Source organism: Oryctolagus cuniculus, chromosome 9 (genome assembly GCF_051225735.1).
Source record: "Oryctolagus cuniculus isolate XC-2025 breed Fujian yellow rabbit chromosome 9, ASM5122573v1, whole genome shotgun sequence".
NCBI classification, from domain to species: domain Eukaryota; kingdom Metazoa; phylum Chordata; class Mammalia; order Lagomorpha; family Leporidae; genus Oryctolagus; species Oryctolagus cuniculus.
Window position 1 is genome coordinate 96,306,577 of NC_142875.1, and position 21,687 is coordinate 96,328,263.

The following is a 21,687-nucleotide window of genomic DNA, read 5'->3' on the forward strand; positions in this document are numbered from 1 at the left end:
GAATCGGTTTTCTAACTCAGGCCTTATTTGGAAAGGTGCTGGAAGAAATAGTTTTAAATCACTGGCATTGCTTCTACTCCTGAGCCACCTGCAGAAAGTGTGGCCAAGGGGCTGAGGTTTGGTGCAGAAGCTGAACCACTGCCTGGTGCTCCAGCCTCGCATATTGGGTTCAAGCCCTGGCTCCACTCCCAATTCCAGCTTCCTACTAAAGTGCACCCTGGGAGGCAGCAGGTGACTATTGAAGGAGTTGAGACCCTGCCACCGCTATGGAAAATCCAGATGGAGTTCCTGGATCCTGGCTTAAGCTTGGCCCAGCCCTGGCTCTTACAGGCATTCGAGAAGTGAAGCAGCCAGGAGATACTCTCATTCTATCTCTCTCTCTCTCATTCTCTCTCTCCCTCCTCCCTCACCCTCTGTCTGCCCCCCTCTCTCTGTCTCTCTGCCTTTCATGTAAATAAATATTATTTTAAGAAGAGAGGAGCCAAATCCTCCGCCATGTTGCATTTTGGGATCCTCATGGGGCACTGAGTTCCCCAGGAAACACCATCAAGTTGCCTGGGGCTCCTGGATGTGGATGGGCTGCATCCACTGAGGACACGCACAGTGCCAGGGGCCTGGAGCTGCTCCGACCGCTGTCCTGAGGCCTGTTGTGAAAGAGAAGAACTGGAAGCTCCAGCGTGGTGGGTCAGACCCTTTGGTTTCCCGACCTAAGCCGTAGATTTGGAGCACCTGTGCCTGCCCGCCAGCCCAGGCTTCTTGCTTCCAGCCTCCTTCTCCCTGACCCTCCCTTTTCTCCAGCCCAAAAGATAGCAGTAGGGCTGTTGTAGACCGTGTGTGTGTGTGTTGGGGGGATGGGAAGTTATGAGAGTCCTGAGAGAGTGAGAGGACTAGACAGATGCATTCTCCTGCATACTCTTGTATACACCTGTGCTGTATACACGGTGACTGTAAGCAGATGGGGTAGACCATGCAGTCAGCTTCTTCCCAGTAGAGCCCCAAAAGCTTAGGAGATAAAGGTCAAGTTTAGGGCCAGCCATGGACAGCAGTGTGGAGCCGTATGCTACCTTCTTTCCAGCAGAACGTTGGACATTCTCTCATTTATTGTCTAAATTAAGATTGCACAGTTTTGGGCCGGCGCCACGACTCAATAGGCTAATCCTCCGCCTTGAGGTGCCAGCACACCGGGTTCTAGTCCCGGTCGGGGCACAGGATTCTGTCCCTGTTGCCCCTCTTCCAGTCCAGCTCTCTGCTGTGGCCCCGGAAGGCAGTGGAGGATGGCCCAAGTGCTTGGGCCCTGTACCCGCATGGGAGACCAGGAGAAGCACCTGGCTCCTGGCTTCAGATCAGCGTGGTGCACCGGCTGCAGAGCGCCGGCCACAGAGCACGGGCCGCAGCGGCCATTGGAGGGTGAACCAACAGTAAAAGGAAGACCTTTCTCTCTGTCTCTCTCTCTCACTGTCCACTCTGCCTGTCAAAAATAAAAAAAAAATAAAAAAAAAAAAGATTGCACAGTTTCTGCTTTGAACTGCGGTATTTATCAATACTGGGTCTCAGGACCGTGTTTGAAGCAAGGAAGATACTGTGTGTTAAAGTCAGTGTGGTTTTCTCCTGTTTACTTTGTGGAAAGAAATGAGAGCCACGTAGACAGCGTCTCAGGGCTGGTACTCCAGGACAGGTTAAGTTGGAGTGTCGGGAGTGGGCATGGCCGACAGGCTTCCTTCCTTGAAGGTGGAGGGTGGGTGGGAGCATGTGCCTCTGCTGAGCTGGCCCCATCAGCAGAGGAGTCCCAGGACACTGTTTTCACTTCCATGCAAACGTGCTCAATTTTGCTCTTTTTGTGTTTAACAGTGTTTATTTTTTGAAATGTATTTGAGAGGCAGAGAGAAACAGAGATCTTCCATCTGCCAGTTCACTCCCCAGATGCCCTCCACTGTGGGGACTGGTCCAGGCCCAAGCCATAATCTGGAAGTAAATCCAGGTCCTTTGCGTGCATGTAGGGACCCAAGCACTGTGAGCCATCGCCTGCTGCCTCCCAGGGTATGCATTAGCAGGAAGCTGGAACTGGAAGCAGAGCCAGGCCTGGAACTCAAGCACCTCAGTATGGGTTGCAGGCATTCTGAGCAGGATCTGAGCTTCTGCGCCAAACACGTGACTGGATCCTGGCAGGATCCCGAGACATATTTATACTGAAATGAAACTGAATCAGTGCTTTTCAAAATAAGGAAACCTGCTGTGTGTGGCTAATGTTTGAGCCTTTTCTTTTTACATTTTCCCATTTCCCTTATCTAACCTGTATCTGTTAAACACTTTTTCCTCATCTAGATTGTTTCCAACCAGTAGCTCGATTTTAGCTTTGTTTACTCTCAATTTTTTTTTAAAGATTTATTTATTTACTTGAAAGGCAGAGTTACAGAGAGGCAAAGGCAGAGAGAGAGAGAGGTGTCTTCCATCTGCTGGTTCACTCCCCAGATGGCCTCAACAGCCAGAGCTGGGCCCATCCAAAGCCAGAAGCCAGGAGCTTTTTCTGGGTCTCCCACCTGGGTGTAGGGGCCTAAACACTTGGGCTATCTTCTGTTTTCCCAGGCCATAGTAGAGAGCTGGATTTGAAGTGGAGCAGCTGGGACTCGAACCAGTGCCCATATGGGATGCTGGCACTGCAAGCATTGCTTTTACCTGCTATGCCACAGTACCAGCCTCTATCTCAATTTTTAAAAAAAATTTTTTAAATGCAGAGATACAAAAGTGACTTAATGAGGAAATAGAAGGTAGTATAATTTTTAAAAATATCATTGAGTCAAATGCTACTTTTTTTTTTACTACTTTGAGGCGCTATCTTTAAAAAATTTTTTCTGGTTTCAGGGTACTTTCTGTTTTCTTTCTACCTGGCATATAACTGCATGAGGTGCATTGTGATGATTCCATGCGTGCTTTCTTGTACAATATGTAATTTTTCAGTTTCAATTTTAGGAAGGCCCTGGGGTCAGCCAGTTATGTTAACACGGGGAGGTGTTCTTAGTTGAAGTGAAAAAGATTTCAGGTAACTCTCCTATACTTAGACAAGTGACACAGGCAAGCTGAGGTTCAAACTGGGCTTAAAAAAAAAAAAAAAAGCTAACTTGCTCTTGCTAGTTCATATCTGTATTATGCCACCGAGGCCCACATCCTTGGGCCTTTGTGATAAGTCCTCACCAGAGAAGGATAGAAGAGCTGTGCTTGAATATTTTCTTGACTCCAAAAGTCAGGTCAAGGGCGTGGCATCCAGAACTTGAACCTCCGACATCACACACTCCATCCCTGCCATGGTGGTGGCTCTTTTTGCACTAAAGAGCAGGGGAGGAGACAGCTGGCTCCCGGGTTCATGGGCTTCAGTCATTCCTGTGGTTACTGGGTGTTCAGGAACCCCACTCAGCCTTTGCACACCTCTTGGGGAGACTCTCGCAGTCCACAGTCTGGGCCTGGTCTGCAGCACCTGGCATGTTTCTGAGCCATTAGGATGGAGCTGGTGTGATGCAGGGAGACTGCCAATGCTCCACGATGCGTCCCAGGCCTTGACCTCAGCCTTGTGTGACCTGAGAGAGGAGCAAGTAGTCCTCACAGCTGTGTCAAGTTCATGTGCCATGTTCTGTTTGTCCTTTCCTCCTAACACAGGGCCAAGCACACCTGCAAAAAGACGTTGCTGGAGGAAGTACAGGAGCTGGAAACCAAGGCCAGGAGGATGGGAAAAGAGATGCTGCAGGACAGCAGTGGAAAGAGGTGAGCAGCTGCGTGGGGGTTCAGGAGCGTGGGTCTCCCGGCCCCTCCTGCCCCGTTCTCTTTTCAGTGAGAGCACCGCTGCTCCAGTCTAAGCATTTGGGCTGTTCTCTAAGAATGCCATCAGAGTGGGATTTAAATGGCCCCGTGAAATCTCACTTTCTGGGTCCTTTGGGCCTGTCCTTAGGTCTAAGTCTGGGGTTGTTATTGGGTCTGCATGCGGACAGGACAACCAGGTACTAAAAATTGGCATGCACGCTGCAGCCTTGTTATCTGAAAGTGGAAGATTTAGCAGTGTTAGCAGGAAGGATGTGGAAGCCGGGCCTTGGAATTTCAGGCCCAATGACCGTACCCAAGGATGAGTGTCTACAGAGAAGGTTTGCATGCCGAATAACACATGTGGAGAGTTATTCCTGTAAATCCTGTTACAGCCCACTCCGGTATACCTGGAACAGGGGTGTTTATAGCGAATCATGGTTTTCTACTGGGATTGAGAAACAACACATGAGTTCTTGGCACAAATGAGACTGCTGGCTGGCATTTCCCACAGAGGGCCAGCCGGCTGATCCCCATGCTGAGGGCATAGGAGTCACGTTTGCTTTATCAGGTGTGTTAAAAGCTCACTGGAGTGTCTTTGGTTAACATCCATGCACAGGTGGAATATTCCATATCTGTGACCCTTGAGACCCAAAATATTTTGAATTTCAGATTTTTGTGAATTTTGGATCATTTGCATACACATGGGTATCTTGGGCATGGGAGCCAGGTTTCAACTTGAAACTCATTTATTTTTCATGCACCCTTTCTACAGAAGGTAGTTTTACAGGATGTTTTAATAATTCTGTGCATGAAACAAGGTTTTTGTGGTAGAGAATTTTTCCCTCATGGTGTCGGTGCTTGAAAAGCTTTGGGACTTAGAGAATTTCACGATTTTGAGTGCCCAGATTAGGGATGTGCGGCCTGTGCTAGCAAAGGAAATTTCCCCGGGTCCAGGACAGTTTACAGAATAATAGGAAGCCCTGGCTGTGTTAGGACTGTGGGATTTCCAGCCTATGCAAAGGCCCAAGTCGGGGGCCTGCAGGCAGCAGACCCTGCGGTCTGGAGGACCACATGGGTTCCCTGGAGATCTGGAGCCTGCATTGGAATTATGGCTGAACCACTTATCTGCGTGACCTTGGGGAAGATAATCCTGTGTGAGAATGCCTCTTCATCTGTTTTAGAGGAAAGGTAATACGCTGGGGCAGGGTTAGGGCTTATGAAGTAATGTGTGCACCACAGTACAGGGCCGAAGCCCTTGTGCGAATGCAGTGTCAGCTGCTGGTCTCCAGTGTGGCCACAATTCGTGGCAGGGAAGGGAGTCATGGGCTGTGACCTTGAAAAGCTCCTATATTTGCTTGCTGATAAAAAAACACATGATTTACAAAACCTACTTATCCTGTTCGCAGTTCACTTTTCTTTTTAAGTGTTCAAGTGGGTATCAGAAGTTAGAGTTTAAATGTGGCTCTCTACATTTAAAAATATCTGTAGGTCTGCAACTTTCCCCACTTTGTAGTCGATACCACTGTGTGTGTAGGCATGCATGTGTGTTCATGTATTTACACGTGCGTGCAGGTGTTTCTGTGTGTGCACTCATTAGGTGTGTGTGTCTCTGAGTACATGTGCCGGTGCGGTGCGTGCTCATGTGCACACAGGAGTGTGTTTGCATTGGCGTGCACACATGTGTGTGTGTGTATGCACGCACGTGCTCTCTCACTTGGTAATTCCGTTCTCTCCTCATCCCCACCGGGTGCTGCAGTGCTGTGGGAAGACTGGGGGGGCTCCAGGACACCCTGCCCCCCATTTGTTTTTCTCTGTGCTAATTGCTCGGGCTTCCCTGGTGGTCCATCTGCAACCTAGATAATGGAGGCCTGCTGCTCTCTGCAGGGGCGGTTTGTCCTGCCTGGCCTCCCCAGAGCTGCCGCACAATTGTCCATTATCACCTTTGTGTGCTGCTTTCACACCTGCCTGGATGCCCGTGCACCCCTGGAACCTGGGCCAGAGGCTTCCTCTGCTCCCTCTTCCTTCCCAAGGGGGTTTTGCAGCCATGAGATCCTGAATGTTTTTGTCTCTTCTTGCACTTCCCGGCCCCCCACCCCCTCCGTATCCCGGTCCCCCTGTATCTGTTAGGCAGGCGCCCAGTGGAAGCACTGTCACTGCTTGTTGACTCATTGGCTAGGAATGCGGAAGTCCAGGCTGTGAGGAAAGCTAAGGGGAGCTGACACCTGGTCGCTGGTGCTCACAGGTAGTGGCCATAGAGATGCTGGCATCTCCTCTTTATCTCCTGGCTTAGTATTCGAGCTAACACCAGATCACAGGTAGGGTGGCGTTTAGGAGGTCAGCGCCATCCTCCCCCCTGACCCCACCCCGTAGCTGTCCCTCAGCACGCTAACCCCAGGTGAGTGACTCAGCTTGGTTCTGCGAGCATTCCTCAGGGCCCCTTCAGGGACGTTCTGCCAAGTCATAAAGTCCAGATCCAAGTCGCTGGCAAACATTCTAGCAGTTTTACTTAGGAATGTGCTTGTAGGAAATTGAGCAAAAATCATCATGCATTAATCGTAAAAAAAAAAAAAAGCCCTCTTGTGCCAAATTTACAATTACAATTTTGGAATGGTAACTAGGGATTTAAAGGTTCCTGCTATGCCTTTTCTGCATTTGATAAAGTAACTTGGCATTTTATGGCACTTGTCTGAGCCCCACACTTTTACACACTTTTTCAGTAACCGTTAAATTCTCATTATGGTGTTTCTGCACTTTCTCACTAGTAAATCCGGCCTTCCTAAATTACCTGTGGCGTTTATGCATAAACAAGTCTGTTCTCAGATAAGACAAGGAAGGGTGAGATGAGACTTACAGATCTGGGAAGTGTAGTGAAGTCAGAAGGTGCTTCAGGTAGCAAATAAAAATGTTTGTCTTGATTTTAATTTGCCCATCTTGAAGAGCGTCTTTTTTTTTTTTTTTTTTTTTTGCAGTATTTGTGTGCCTTGCAGACCTGAGACTTGTTAATACTGGGGTTGGTCCAAGTCCCTTTCTGCCAGCTGTCTCCCCTGGAAATCCTTTCTAAGCACAGTGAGGGATGTGCTGCAGTGTGCAGAATGGTCTACCCTGTGCATTGCTGCATTTCCAGAACGTCTGCAAGACGAGGAGCTGAACAGAACTGCTTTGATCAGTGTTTGGGGGATAGCTTTTCCCTCTTTATTCCAAAAATATAACTCATGACATTTTTTTTTCTGGTGGAAAAAAAAATCTACCCATGGCCACTTACAGAGATACACAAATGCCTCAATCATCATATCAGTGACAAACTTTGTTCCCGTCATTGTTTTTTTCTCTGTGTGTGTAGAAGAGGCTTTTCTGGCATGTTCTAGGTATTATGGCAAGCAGGATAAAAAGATGAATATATTTAGTGCCAGCATCTAGTGTTCAGATTATTCTTAGGAGACCCTTGTTTAATCCAGATTAGCTGTCTGCTTGTCACAGGTGATAAGTTTGGGTGGGATGATTAGGGGCTGAGTTCCTCCAGTTTCAAAGTCAAGCAGTGGTGGTAGCTGCCCCAGTGGATTCTCTTTCCCTTAAGTGCTTTGGGCCTGGGGAGGGGGCAGCTGTGTCACGGGCCTGGAGTCTCTTGGTTGTGCGTGGCAGCATGGCTACACTGAGGCTGATGAGCACTGGGGATCCAGGCAGCCCAGCGGCCACAGGAGGGGAACCCAGTTCCCTCCCTGGTGGGCCAAGCCTCAGCCAGTGCTGCCCCAAGCTTGCATTGCATCAAGACCGGCTGCAGACAGGCAGGGCCCTGGTCCCTGCTGCAGACGGTGGCTGGCTGGGAATCTCACGGGAGATTTCTGTTGACAAACAGGAGACAGAGCCAGACAAGCCAGCTTCTTCCTCCACTCCAGACAGCATCCACCAAACTGCTTAAAAAAAAGTTAAATTCATGGAAAATGAAATTAAAATTGTTTATTTTGTTCCAAAAATTTAGAAATCCATGCATAGTGTTTTCATGATATGCACTTCCCATGAACTTCCTATGCACAGATTTCAAAACAATGTTGCGTCAAAATAAGCTTTAAGCTTCCATGAACTTTTTGAAGTACCCTTGCATATTTTGGAAACAAACAGATCCTATTTATATTTTTCAGGTGTTAAAAATTTACTTGAAAGGCAGAGTGGCGGGGGGGGGGGGGGGGGTGGGAGGGAGAGATTTTCTATCTGCTGATTTACTCCCAAATGTCTGCAACAGCCAGCCCAGGCCAGGCCAAAGCCAGGAACTCCATCCGGGGTTCCCACATGGGTGGCAGGGGTGCAAGTACTTGGTCCGTTTTCTGCTGCCTCCCAGGCACATTAACCAAAAGCTGGATTAGAAGCACAGTGTAGCCAGACCTCAAACCTGGCACTCCACAATGGGATGAGTGCTTCCTAAGCAGCAGCTTAAGCCACTGCACCACAACGGCCACTCAACCCACGACTCGACTCAGAAACACCCACTACCTTGTTTTCTTTAAGCAGAAATCCTTTGGGGGAGGGGGACTTGTTTGCCTCCCGGTTAACACCTGCATTCCGTATCAGAGTCCTTGGGTTCAAGTCCTGACCCCGGCTCCTGACTCCAGCTTCTTGCCAACACACAACAGTGATGGCTCAAGTAATTGGGTGTCCGCTGAGTTCTTTCTCAGCTCCCAGTTCAACCCCTGCCTAGCCCCAGCCTCTGTGACCATTTAGGGAGTGAACGAACAAATGGAAGATCTCGCTCTTCCTCCAGCCCTCCCTCACCCCGTGTGTGTGTGTGTGTGTGTGTGTGCGCGTGTGTTTGGTGTCATCATGGCTGTCAGTTAGACCTGGTACAGCTGCTGAGACAGGCATGAGCATCAGGAGGCCTCCGAGGTGACACACAGGGACCTTGCTGCACAGATTCACCAAGGGTTGACTTTCTGTCATCTCAGGAAAGGTACTGTTTTTCTGAGTATCCGCTATTGGCCTCGCATGTCTTTCTCTTCCCTTGGTTTTCTCTCCTACCCTACCCATACTTTTCTCCAAAAAAAGTCTTTCCAGTTTTTTTTTTTATTGGCCAAAAGGATAGGAAATTATGGCATCATTTCAACAAATCTCTCCAGGCCAGGTGGCAAATGTCTGCTCCCAACACCTGGTTGAGATTTATTTCTCTTCCAGCTGCATTTTTTCCATGGCTGTGTCACGAAGCAGAGGCACACAGGCTGACTGTGAGGTCAGCAGACCAGAGCTGAGCTCCAAGCTCTGCCACTCACTTTGCTGTGTGACCTTGGCATGTTTATTAACTTCTCTGAACTTTCATTTGCTCTTCCTAAGTTTGCCTCAAAGGTGAATCTGCAGCATATGTAGATGGTCAGAAAGTGTTAGCACCGATCTCATCCCCTAACTGGAAAGCCAGACAACAGATAAATTTCCCTGACATTTTCGAACATCTCTGGATTTGTGAATACAGCAGGCACCTCTGGTTTGCATCTTTGCTCCCTTGTCTGGGGTAGAAGGCAGAAATCTAGCTGAGCCCCGGGAACTCAGAGGAGTGCGGGCAGCCAGAGCATGTTTGCTGGGGAGAAGAAGGGGTAGCTCACTGGGGTGGCCAACAAATTCCAATCTCAAGGCAGCCTTTGGTCCGCTGCTTCCGGAAACTTCTTTTTGGAGAAGAGGGTGCACCCAGCACGGGCTGTGTCAGCAAGCTGTCCTTGGCTCCTCCCAAGGTCTCTCCCAAGTGCCTTCCATCCACAGTGCCTCGCCAGCTTCCTCCAGGACCAGCCCCCTGCCTTCAGCATCCTCCACTCCACGCATGGTGAACCTTTCCCATCCACAGAGTCTCTCTTTGTCCTTGCGTCCCGTGGTCCCAAGCCTCCCAATTGTCCCCTCAGTGGGCCAGTGCCTTGCCTCTGGGGCCACTCATTCCCTGCAGGGTGCTCCTAACTGGGTCCCTCTCTACAACACTTTGCTTCTGCTGGGACCTCCTCGGGCCAGCCCCTGCTGGTTCCGCAGCAGCCCCTGCACCAAGTGCAGACCAGGCCTTCTCAGCACCTGATCCCTGCCTGCCCCGTGCGCTGCTTCTCTGTGGCTGGCACTGCCCTTGGTCTTTCTGTGTCCACGTCCACCGGTTTTAGACCTCGGTCTCATGGGGACAGCCCTTGTCCTGGAGGTACTCGCCCAGGGGACAAAAGCTGCCCATTTCAAGACACACCGCCCCACCTCACCCACATGTTTCCAGTTTTTCCCTTCCGTGATCTGGTCAGCCCTGGCTTCCTTTGACACATTCATTTAAGATCCTTTAAATTAATCAAATATTTGAGTGTTTGAGGGCAAATTCAGAAAGTTCCTGGAAAATAGAATTAAAAGATAAATTTATTTTGCTGCAAAAAAATTGAAATCCATACATGTTTGTTTCATAATACTCATTTTACATGTATTATGGAAAAACAATTTTTGCACCAATAAACTTGTACTTTTAATTCCATCTCTGCATGAATGAAGTACCCTCATAGATTATAACCGCTGTTATGATGCATATGATACTTGTTTAGGCTATTAAATAGAAATATTATAACATCTGTTCCCACAAGCACATCTAATAACAACGTCAGTCAAATACCCAGTCTGTAAGCAGGCTCTCTGTACTGCCTCAGCCCTGTTTTAGGGTTAGCTGGCTTGAATTAGTATCTAGGTAAGACCCACTCTTAGAGTTTGGTTTCTGAGTTTCTGAAATCTCATATGGAATAGTTCTCCCTTGCTTGGTTGTAATGCAAGGGACTTCACAGACCCTATGCTCCATCTTATTTTTTAAAAAAAGATTTATTTTTATTTATTTGAAAAACAGATTACAGAAAGAGGTAGAGACAGAGAGAGAGAGGTCTTCTACCCGCTGGTTCACTCCTCAAATGGCCACAACAGCCAGAGCTGGGCTGATCTGAAGCCAGGAGCTTTTTCTGAGTCTTCCACATGGGTGCAGGGGCCCTAGGGCTTCTACTGCTTTCCTAGGCCATAGCAGAGAGCTGGATCGGAAGTGAAGCAGCCGGGACTCGAACCGGTACCCATATGGGATGCCAGCACTGCAGGCCAAGGCTTTTAACTCTTATTTTTATCCAACACCAATCAGCATACGCTACAATTGCAAGTTTCCTTGGTGCAGAAGAAGGAACTCAGCTAAGTCTGGGAGTGACATCCCCTCTGACCAGTGTCATCCAGCTCCAAAGAAAGGCAAACCCCGTGGCTTCCAGCTCCAGGCCTCTTTCCACAAAGCCAGGGTAGCAAGTCAAGCAAATATGTCTGAGTCATCTTCCTTCCAGGGCCTGCAAAGCCTTGGAGCCCCCAGAGCGCTGGAGGGGCACCTGCCTGCAAGCGGGGGCTGATGGAGAGAGTCAGAGTCTGCCGGGCAGGTGTGCAGAACAGCAAGGAAGCTGGCGATTAAAGGTTGCAGGTTGCCTGTCAGATCTCTGCATGGAGCAGGCCCAGGAACCGTGCCCTCCCCCAAGGAATGCAGGAGCCAGAGGATCTGACAAGCTCTGAGCAAACAAAGGTGAAGGAGTTCAGGAAAGCTGTTAACTGTTTTGCCAGGGTTCAGAAAAAGACGCCTTCCTGGGGAAGATGATTCTCATCTAGGAACTAAGGAAGAAATTAGTTAAATGCATTTAAGCTTGTCGAGGGGAGATGCTTGAGCAAGGCCTAAAGCTGGACAAACATTTTAGCTTAATCAACAGGGCAGGAGTTCCTAGGAGAACAGTAGGGGCATCAGCAGCACTCCACAGCAAGTCCAGTTTAATCTCTAGCCTGGCTGACAGATACTTAGACCAGGTGAGGAAATGCATCTGTCAATCAAAGGGAGTAATTGGTCCAGGAAATTACAGAAAGGCCCAGGGATTACCCACATGGGGCTTGCTGGGAACTGGATCCCGGGCACAGGAAGGAGAGGAGGAGGAAAGTAAACTCTTAGGAAAGTAAAAACCTCATTAGCATTTAGTTAATGCCGAAGCTGTGTGTGTCAACGGAGCATAATTGCTTCTCTGTTATTTTATGGATGTGAAGTCCCAAGAGCGGTTCATTGTTGTTGTTATGGTCTGGTGCTGAATAATGTTTTCAAAATTTGTACATAAGAGAGCACTTCAAAAAGTCCATGGAAAAGTGGAAGGGAAAGAGTTTTATCTTGGTGCCAACACTTTTTGGAATCCACGCCTAATTTTTTTCACAGTGCCTGTGTGCTGTGAATCTGTTGAAGATGAAGATGCTGGGTGTGTGTGGATTCCTGAATGTCTTGGCACCAAAATAAACTTGACTTTTGATTCCATTTTCCACGAGGTTTTTGAAGGTTTCTCGTCCCAGTTGTCACTGATTATGAAGCAAAGAAGGGACCTCGTGTTCACCTTGACCATGTTGGGAGGACCTCAGCTACTGCTGGGACAAAGAGAAACTTTCTGAAGAGAACAGGAAGAACCTGGTTTCCTTGTGATGCCGGAGGTGGGTTGGAGGGAGGAGGCCAGGGTTCATGGGCAGTTTGCTGGCATCAGGATGACCCTTAGCTGACACTTAGTTTTGGAATGATGACCTCAGTTTGCCTTCTGTCAGCTATGTATATTTGCTGACATGACTCTTTTCAAGAGTTATCTTAACTGATGAATTTAATGTCAGGATCAAACTTGACTAGTGCTGATGACTTCTGGCATCCCTTACATAGTAGTAATGAAATGTTTTTTGAATGTTTATTTTTCTCATGATGCATTAACAGGACTGGAAGCAGAGTAGCTGGGACTCAAACCCCAGCGGCAGCTTAACCTGCTGTGTGCCACAAGGCCCACCCCAGTAAAGGAAACATTTCAATCCTTTGCATACAGGAAAGTGGATTTTGTTTAACCCAGGCAAGCATCAATAGAAACGTTTGAATATAAATTTGCCTCCCCCCAAAATTATTTTTTGTGGTGGGAACTTGTCGCAGTGGTGGTAAAGGTGCCACTTGGGACCTGGGATCCCATATCAGAGTCCCTGGTTCCTGATTCTGCTTACAGATCTAGCTTCCAGCTAATGCACACCTGGAAGGAAGGAGTTGATGGCTCAAATATTTTGGGTCCCTGCCACCCACGTGGAAGACTCTGATTGAATTCCAGGCTCCTAGCTTTGGCCTGGCCCAGCTTTTGCTGTCGTAGGCATTTGGGAAGTAAACCAGAGAACTGAAACATCTGTCTCTCTGCCTTTCAAATAAATAAAAAACAATTACATAAAAACATTTTGAAGTCGCTTGTCATTGTATAGGTCATATAACTTGAATAGTGATGTTGCACATTCCAGTGGAGGATTAGTTCTTCAAGAGGTCCTCGGAAGAATTTTGCTAATTGCTTTCCTGCTTCATTTATCAGTGAGTTGTTTGCTTTTCCATTTGACTCCCCTTTACTCTCTCCTGACTGCAGTAGCTCTGAGAGCAACACATTCCAGCCAGCTGGAAACAGAGGACCAGGTGCACCCATTCTGAAACTGAGCTACAGTCGCAGAGTTGGCTGGGAAGAACCAGATTCTGCTGTCCCATGCTGTCTGGGAAAGCCAGTGGAGGGCTAACTCCTTAGGGAGGGTGAGAAAAAGTGTGGCCTCTCTTGCATCAGGAGTCCAGGGGTATGTTGATGTTGGTTGTGCATTCAAGAGAATTTCTTAATCTCCCGGATGCCTTGGAGTATCAGAGGGAACAGAACTATAAGGAGAAGTGCTAGACATTTTTTGGTTTGTGTTTGATGGATGCTTTTGCACCCTCCACAACAGAGCGTGTCTGCCCAGGCTTTAGCACACTCTTTGCTGTAGGATGCTGTACTTCCATGTCCATGGCTGTCACTTGGAAAGCCATCAAAGGCCCAGTTTGGACACTGTTTAATATGATATCATTGACTTTGTGGTTGAGAGGAACTTGAAGAATATGTAAAAGTAATCATAGGAGATATTTATTGTAGCAGAAATCACCGTGTTTGGCAATAGAGTCACTGGACTTTTGGAGAGATTTCTCTATTGGTAGAAGCAAACAAAAACCTTTCTTAAGTCTAAGGAAAAGCTAGCAGGAGAGCCCTTCTGTAGGTCAGGAGGCAGGACTGACTGCTTATCACAGAGCGAGGGCCTTTAGCTGTTCAGCAGTCCCAAGTAAATACTCCCTTTCTAACATGGCAATGATAATGCCATTATCAGTGTTTATTCTTTTTCTCTGGCAATTAGGATGAGCTCCAGGCACCTTAGGTGGTGCTCATTGGTAATTCACAGTTACTAATGAGTAAACCTGTTGGTTTCCCAGCTGATGAAATCAGTGATTGACCTAATGAATGAGTCATTTATTCATCCACAAAGTTGGAATTTACTGAACAGCAGGAAGCTAAGCCCGGGTGTGGCTTGCAACCAGAGAGACAGATTCCCTGAAGGCTAATGGGGGTCATGACAGTGAGTGACAGGATAGGAAGTGACGATTCACGGGAAGAAAAATGAAGCAAAGGGTGAAGGGTTGCACTGGGGAGGGAATCACTGGGCCAGTTGCAGGGCACCCTCTCAAGACTGTAGCGAGGTCAGGCCGGTGCCACGGCTCACTAGGCTAATCCTCCACCTAGCGGCGCCGGCACACGGGGTTCTAGTCCTGGTCGGGTCGGGGCGCCGGATTCTTTCCCGGTTGCCCCTCTTCCAGGCCAGCTTTCTGCTGTGGCCCGGGAGTGCAGTGGAGGATGGTCCAAGTGCTTGGGCCCTGCACCCCATGGGAGACCAGGAGAAGCACCCGGCTCCTGCCTTCGGATCAGCGCGGTGCGCCGGCCGCAGAGCTCCAGCCATGGCGGCCATTGGAGGGTGAACCAACAGCAAAAGGAGACCTTTCTCTCTGTCTCTCTCTCACTATGCACTCTGCCTGTCAAAAAAAAAAAAAAAAAAAACTGAAGCGAGGGCAAGGCACTCTCTTGTCCTTACCCATTGCAAGAGTCATGCCTGCTACCCTGTAACAGAAGAATGAAAATCCAACAGATTTATAATCAAAGTTATGCTTAACATAGGAGCTTTAGAAGAGGTGCATTTTTATGCATAGGTTAGATGAATGGACAGTCACAGAGAAATATGATTGGGCCAAAAAAAGGGCATGGCCTAATATGACCGGTGAGGGAAGCCCAGCAAGGCCCAGTGTTTAGATTGTTCTTGGTCTCTCTAAGCAACATTCCCTCCCCCCAGGTGTCGGGGAGGAACCCTTCTGCTGTGAAAGCTGATGACCCATTTTCAGGCGAGGAGAGTCAGAGAATCCTTTATTCCATATTACAGCCAGAAAGCAGGGATGGTCAGAGAGACCTTGCTCCCGAGTCCTCCCTGCCTCCTTCAGTTCAGAGTGCTCTTGGAGAGCATCTGTGAGCCTTGACAGCACTTCAGCTAAGTCCTTAGTGAGACATGTGGCCAACCAAGGCCAGATCTGGGGAAGCAGCATCCCAGGCAGCAGAAACAGTTGGTGGGGAAACCCACCCAGACCTTTTGTCCTCCTATTCAGAAAGCATTGCTTTTCAAAAAAGGGACTGAGTACAGGAACTTGCTGAAAACACTTCTGTTGTATGGAACTTGGAGCTCATGGTCTAAGCTCTCATCTTTGCACTGTCCTCATAGATCCATTGAAAATTAAGAAATGTCCAAGTTGACACCTGCTGGAGACAAAATCCTTGTGCTCTTGCCCAGCCTATGTGCTCAGTGCCTTTTGCAGGCTGCACAAGGTTGGGTCTATGCCTGCTGCCCTGGAGCCAGACAAAATTGGTTGGATTCCATGACCAAACATCTAAGATAGGAGGGCACTTCCAACTGTTCATGGGAAAATTCAATTAAAAGCTAAAAATGAAAGCCGTGGACTTCATTTCTCAACATAAGCTCCGTCAAGTTCAAGACACTTTCGTAAGTGATGATACCAGCCATTTAGTCCATCCCTGAAGGATTGTGTGCCCTGGGAATATAATCATGTCAGTGCTGTTGTTTACATTATTAACTAAAGAAAAGTGAGTTTCCTTTAAATTTGTTTAAAATTTGGAAACAAAGAAGGAGCCATATCAGGACTTGAAATTCAATGCCTAACACTCTCCCATCAAAACTCTCATCAGATTGACCTTGTTTGATGAGAGTAATGAGCAGGAGCATTGTCAAAGTGGAGAAGGACCCTGGGTGAAGATTTCCCAGGCATTTTTCTGCAAAAGCTTGGGATAATGTTCTCAAAACACTCTGCTTAGAAGCAGATGCTATCATTCTTTGGGCCTCCAGCAAGGCAAGATTATTAGGTGTTCGGTGTGTTTTGTGGTGGCCTTACAAAGATGCCTTGAGCATCTCAAAAACCTGCTGCTGTGTCCTTTGCTCTGGCCAATCCAGTTTTTCTTTAACTGGATGCCCTCCACCTCTTGGTAGCCATTGCTTTGATTGTACTTGGCCTTCAGAATCATACTGGCAAAACCATGTTTCATTTCCTGTTACAGTTCATCAAAGAAAGGTTTAAGGATCTTGCTCCCACTTGGAAACTTTCCATTGAAAGCTCTGCTCTTGTCTGCGCTGATCTGGCAGAGTAGTTTTGGTGTTTGTAGAGCTGGAAGTTTGCTCCACTGCTAATTTTTCAGGCAGAATTGTGCAGACTGAACCAAGTGAGTTGTCTATGGTGTTGGCTGTTGTTTCTGCTATTGTCAGACCTCTTCCATTAAGGCACCAAAGAGATTCATTTATTTTCAACTTGAAGATTGATGTGGATGGCCTACTGCTGGGGGCGTCATCTTCAACATGGATCACCCCATCTCTTCATGAAACCATAAATTGCTGATTTCTTTGGGGCATTGTCCCCATCAGCTTTTCATAAAGCAGCGATGATTTCACTATTCTTCCATTCAGGCTTCCCATCAATCTTAATGTTTGTTCTGGCTTCAATTTTAGCAGAACTCTTTTCAAACTAATGTCTGATTCTCCTTAGTGCCTCAAACTAGATCCTGTTCAGACATGTTGGTATAAGTTACTACAAGTTAATCTTGCAAAAATAATTAAAATCCCTGCATAGTTTTCACTCTATGTATTTTCCATGAATGGTTTGCAGAACATGCTAGTCTGTATCCTCAAGAATCTTGAGATACTGACTTTGCAAAATGAAATACAAGCAAGCTTTTTGTTTGATAACGTAGAAATACAGCAGCCACACATTTCTGCTGCATTGTAGTCTTTGCTGCTAAGACCCATGAACCATGCAATTGAAATGCAACTGGTGAAGACAGCATTTTTGTTCCTTGAAGTTTTTCACTTTGGTTTCTGCAATAATTGGAAATGAAAATCCACTTACATCCTGCTGTTTTGCAAGGAATGTCTCCATGAAAAGTATACCATCTGATCCCAGATAAAGACATTTCTTGAGAATCTTCAGGGAATCCTTCCATTAGGCGGGGCCGACATCTGTGTGGTTTAGTTCGGCAGTTCTGACTGTTCATATAGGAATGACTTTCTCTTCCTCCTTTGAATGTAATAGTCTCAAAGGATGTAACCATATCATCCCGTCACCTTGACTTCATAGTTTGTATCACTGCTTTGTTCTTTCCATTTGTTTGTTTCCTGAACACAGAAGCTTATTTCTTGTTTAAGTTTCATGTTTTTTGACTTTTGTTTTTTTATGCCTCTGTTGGAACCTATCCAACTGATGACATCATTAGCCGCATTGCATGGTTCCAGGGATGCACCTCTTTGTCCATTCTGATTTTCTGTTACTTTCATGCTAGTGTCAGCAGAAAATAATTTCACCTTTCTAATGATGGATATATAGATAGCAGCACTTTGATCTACTTCTGTCATTATCGAGAATAACAAGAAAATGCCGTAACAACAGCAAAAGAAAAACCAAATCCTGAGTTAGCTGTGAGCTTATCAGCTCCCTACTCTCTCCCCTAAGTTTGCATTCTCAGTCCTTTAAAGTCCAACTTCAGGCCAGTGCTTCTTAATTATCTTGGAATAAGGACTCGTGTCAGCAGAGGGTACTTCCAGTTGCAAATAGCAGAGACTACCATTCCAACAGATCTTCAGGATGTGAGAAGCAGCTGGCTCATTCCCTCACAGGTGGGCAGCCACATGGATCATCCCCAGCCAGAATGTCACCAAAGACCCACGAGTCCTTTGCATCTTCTTACTTTGCCTGCAGTGCTTTATAGGAGGTTCCCCCACCCCCTTCCCCTGCCCTGATCACAGGGAGGTTGTCCAGTGTGGTGGGCACCTTGTCCACCAAGGGGAGAGGAGGGAGAGCCTCCTGGTGAGACCATCCCAATGCAGTCCCTACAGACACTCTTAGGCCTGCATGACTAGCACCCACCTGTGATGGAAGATTGGGTAGGCGTGTCACTCTGACTACAAGTGTTCCTCAGTGGGACAGGGGAGATGTGAGTGTTGGGAGAACATTACCATGCCTACTGATTCAGGCCTCTGGTAATTAGATGAAAGCTATGATCATCTCCACAGATAGCGATTCTGCATGAAGTGTTGGGGGATGCACTCACTCCCTGAGGGCCACTGTTCTTTTTATTCTTTTCAGCTTTACTGAGATATAATTGAGAAGCAAAAACTGTATGTTCAAGGTGTACAATGAGATTCTTTGATATACCTACCCACAGTCCAGCTAATTAATGCATTCAACACTCCGTGTGTGTGTGTGTGCACGTGTGTGCGTGTAACAATGCTTGAGATCTACTCTCAGCAAATTTCCTCTGTGTGTTACTAATTTTAGTCAGCATGCTGTACATTAGAACAGAACTCATCCATGCTGCAGCTGAAAACATATGCTGTTTGGCCGGCTTCCTCCCCTTTCCCCCAGCCCCAGACCCCTAGTAACCTTTCTTCCCCCTGTTTTAGAATTGCATATTTTTAGATCGCACATACAAGTGACATCCTTCAGTGTTTGTCTTTCTGTGCCTGGTTTAACTCCCTTAACATCTTCTCCTGCAGGTTCATCCATGTTGTCACAAATGCCCGGAATTCCCTCTTCCAGGCTCGGTACATTCCATTGTGTATGTAGACAACATCTCCTCTATCTGTTCACCCATCAAGGGACACTCGGTTGTTTCCGTATCTCGGCTATTGTGAATTAAGCTGCAATGAACATACTTGGGAGTGAAGATAATCTCTCCAACATACTGTTAAATTCCTTTGCATACAGTCCCAAGAAGTGGGATTGCTGGATGATATGGTGATACTATTTTTAGTTTTTTTGAAGAACTCTTAATAGTGTTTTCCATGATAACTTCACCACGTTACATTCGCAGCAACACGGTGTGGGACCTTTCCTTATCATAGAAAAAATTACATTACTTCCAACAGGCAGAGGTGCGTCTGACTCCTAAATTTCCATATCCCCCTGTAGTGTTCGGTCTGTTCAGGAAGGATAGCCAGCAGACACTGGAGACAAACTTTTCTTCATTCATATATTTTGAATGATCTAAAAAAGAGGCCAGATAATGATATATGAATAATTAAGTCCAAATATTCAATTCATCCTTTTAAAAGTTTCATAACCCAAAGGTCTTTGTCCCTCCATTGGAAAAGAAAAATTTTTCCTCTCCTGTGCCCCCCCCCACACTCTTATTTTTAATTTTTATTTATTTAAGAGGTAGAAAGAGAGACAAAGAATTTCCATCCCTTGGTTCACTCCTCAATGCCAACAGCAGCCACGGGGTTTAGAGGTAAGGCTGGGAGCTGGGCAGGAACCCAACCACGTGAGCCACCACCTCTGCTTCCTAGGGTGTGTATGAAGCTGGAATCCGGGGCTAGAGCCAGGCATCAAATCCAGGCACTCCAAGGTGGGATGCAGGCCTCTTAGCCACTAGGCCAAATGCTTACCAACCTACCATGATCTCTGACCCCGTCTCACAAGGTGCCATCTCATCCTTAGCTGCCATGAATCTTGCTGCAGACTGCGAGGCACCAAGGGTAAGGTAATGTAGCAAACCTGTCTGGCAGCCTCGCCTTGGCGGAGGGCACGGGTGAGGCTCTGCAATGAGAACTCTTCTCCCAGCTGGAAAACATGAGAAGCAGTCATGCCAACAGTCATCTTGGTTTGAAATTTTAAAGGAATGGGTTTGTGAGAAATCCTGGGCAGGGTTAGCAGCTGCTGTACCCTGGAGGAAGGCAACAAGCCTTCCTCTGAAAAGCCTTTGAGCCTTGTCTGTCCTGTGCCGATCAGTTCTACACAATCCTGTCTTTAAAAGCAGTGAAAGAAGCAGCTGGCACCACCGGCATGCTGTTGACTCACTCCCCATCAACACCTGGAAGCCTCTTTTTTAAACATGAGACCCAGAGAGGAGTCAAGATGTTGCCAAGACCACCCATAGCCCCCAACCATGCAGGGCTTGGGTTATGTTTCTTGGCCCACTGCAACCCAGCTCCAGGCCAGTTCATCTGAAGAAGCTTCTTAAGCCCAGATCACTGAAGCTAATTCTCCCTGCCCTTTACCTTCCATCTCAGCAGTAACACAACTGGAAATTAAAGAAACAGCCAGGGAGTTGGTGTTCCAGTGCAGCAGGTTAAGCCATTGCTTACGGTGCCAGCACCACATAACAGGAGAACCAGTTCAAGTCCTGGCTGCTCCACTTCTGAGCCAGCTCACTGCTAATGGCCTAGGAAAGCACTGGAAGATGGCCCAAGTGCTTGGGCCCCTGCTGGATCCAGTTCTGGCTCCTGGCTCCTGCCTTCAGCTTGGGCCAGGCCAGTCCTAGCCATTGTGGCCATTCAGGGAGTGAACTAGCAGATGGAAGATCTTTTTCTCTCTCTCTTTCTCCCTCTCTCACTCTCACTCTGCCTTTCAAATAAGTAAAATGAATCTTAAAAAAAAAATAATAATAAAAGAGGCAGCCATGGTGTGGGTCCTGCTTGTTCCATAGGGAGCCTTTCCCCCGTTGTGGCCTCATTTGGAAAGTTGCCATTTGCTCTCTGCACGGTGCTGGCAAAAACCCACCTCACCTTCACCTTCACCTTTGGGTGTTTGTGGTTTGTTTTGATTTGATGACGCAGACATTTTTTCAAGGGAAGTTTTCAGATTCTTAATCCAACTGCTTGGGCACAGGAAGCAAAGTCCTAAGTATCAGTGCAGAGCGATGGAAAATGAAATCTCACCTCCAACCACAGAGCACCTCGGCGGGTTGTGGAGACTGGTCACAGGCTAGGACTCGGGAGGCCCAGCTGAAGCTCACGCAGTGTCCAGCTGGGCCTCGCGTGGGCATCAGCCCAGCTGGAGGTGGTGACCGTCTGGTCCCGGCATCCTCCGGTGACGTCTTTGCTCTGACGTAAGGGCGCTGGGCTCCTGCACCTGCCCCTGGGAACCGGCGGAGAGGCCTTGCACTGCAGATGATGAGGATGGCAGCCACATGTTTTTTATTCATCTGGCTCAGCTTCAAACCTACAGCACATAACTGTGACACGTGGGGATGTCTGGGTCCCGGACCACCCCCCAGAGAGAGAAGCCCAGCTGCCCACAAATTACTTTCTGTGGCTTCTTGGGCGTCTGCCCGGGCCTGAATTGCTCCTGCTGCCTCCTTCCAACGGGAGGAGGTGGGAGGCTGATGGGCAAGGCTTCCAGTTTGCAGTGGCCCTGCCAGACTCCAGCCTGCTCAGGCTCCCCGATGCGTTCACCCGCTCCTCATGACTTATTTCCCCACACCCGACCCGATGCTAGGAAAGGCCCCGAGAACTTGAGTACAGGGGCAGATCTTAGAAGACAGTTTCTCAGAGTCCTCTGGTTCACGTTTGAAGTCTGATGAAGAGATACCTCGACTGAGACCTGCACAATGCCCTGTCTGCGCTTCCCCTGGGGAGAGTGCTGTACCCTCTCTCCCCAGACAGTGGGTCTTCCCAGGGAGCCCGCACGAAGCAGGCACCTGCATCCACTTTATGCTTTTCTTCTCTGTGCATCTTGCACAGGCTGTC

The 21,687-nt window shown here is 47.8% G+C and overlaps 1 protein-coding gene across 12 annotated transcripts in view; it reads left to right on the top strand.

Annotated features, from left to right (window-relative positions):
- Positions 1–21,687, top strand: part of ATP8A2 (ATPase phospholipid transporting 8A2) — a 726,614-nt gene that overhangs the window by 673,965 nt on the left and 30,962 nt on the right. For all 12 annotated transcript variants that reach the window (XM_089304392.1, XM_051850718.3, XM_089304397.1 and 9 more), the window contains one exon: positions 3,649–3,753. In XM_089304392.1, the coding sequence (XP_089160518.1) occupies positions 3,649–3,753 (105 nt within the window). The remainder of the gene's footprint in view (positions 1–3,648; positions 3,754–21,687) is intronic.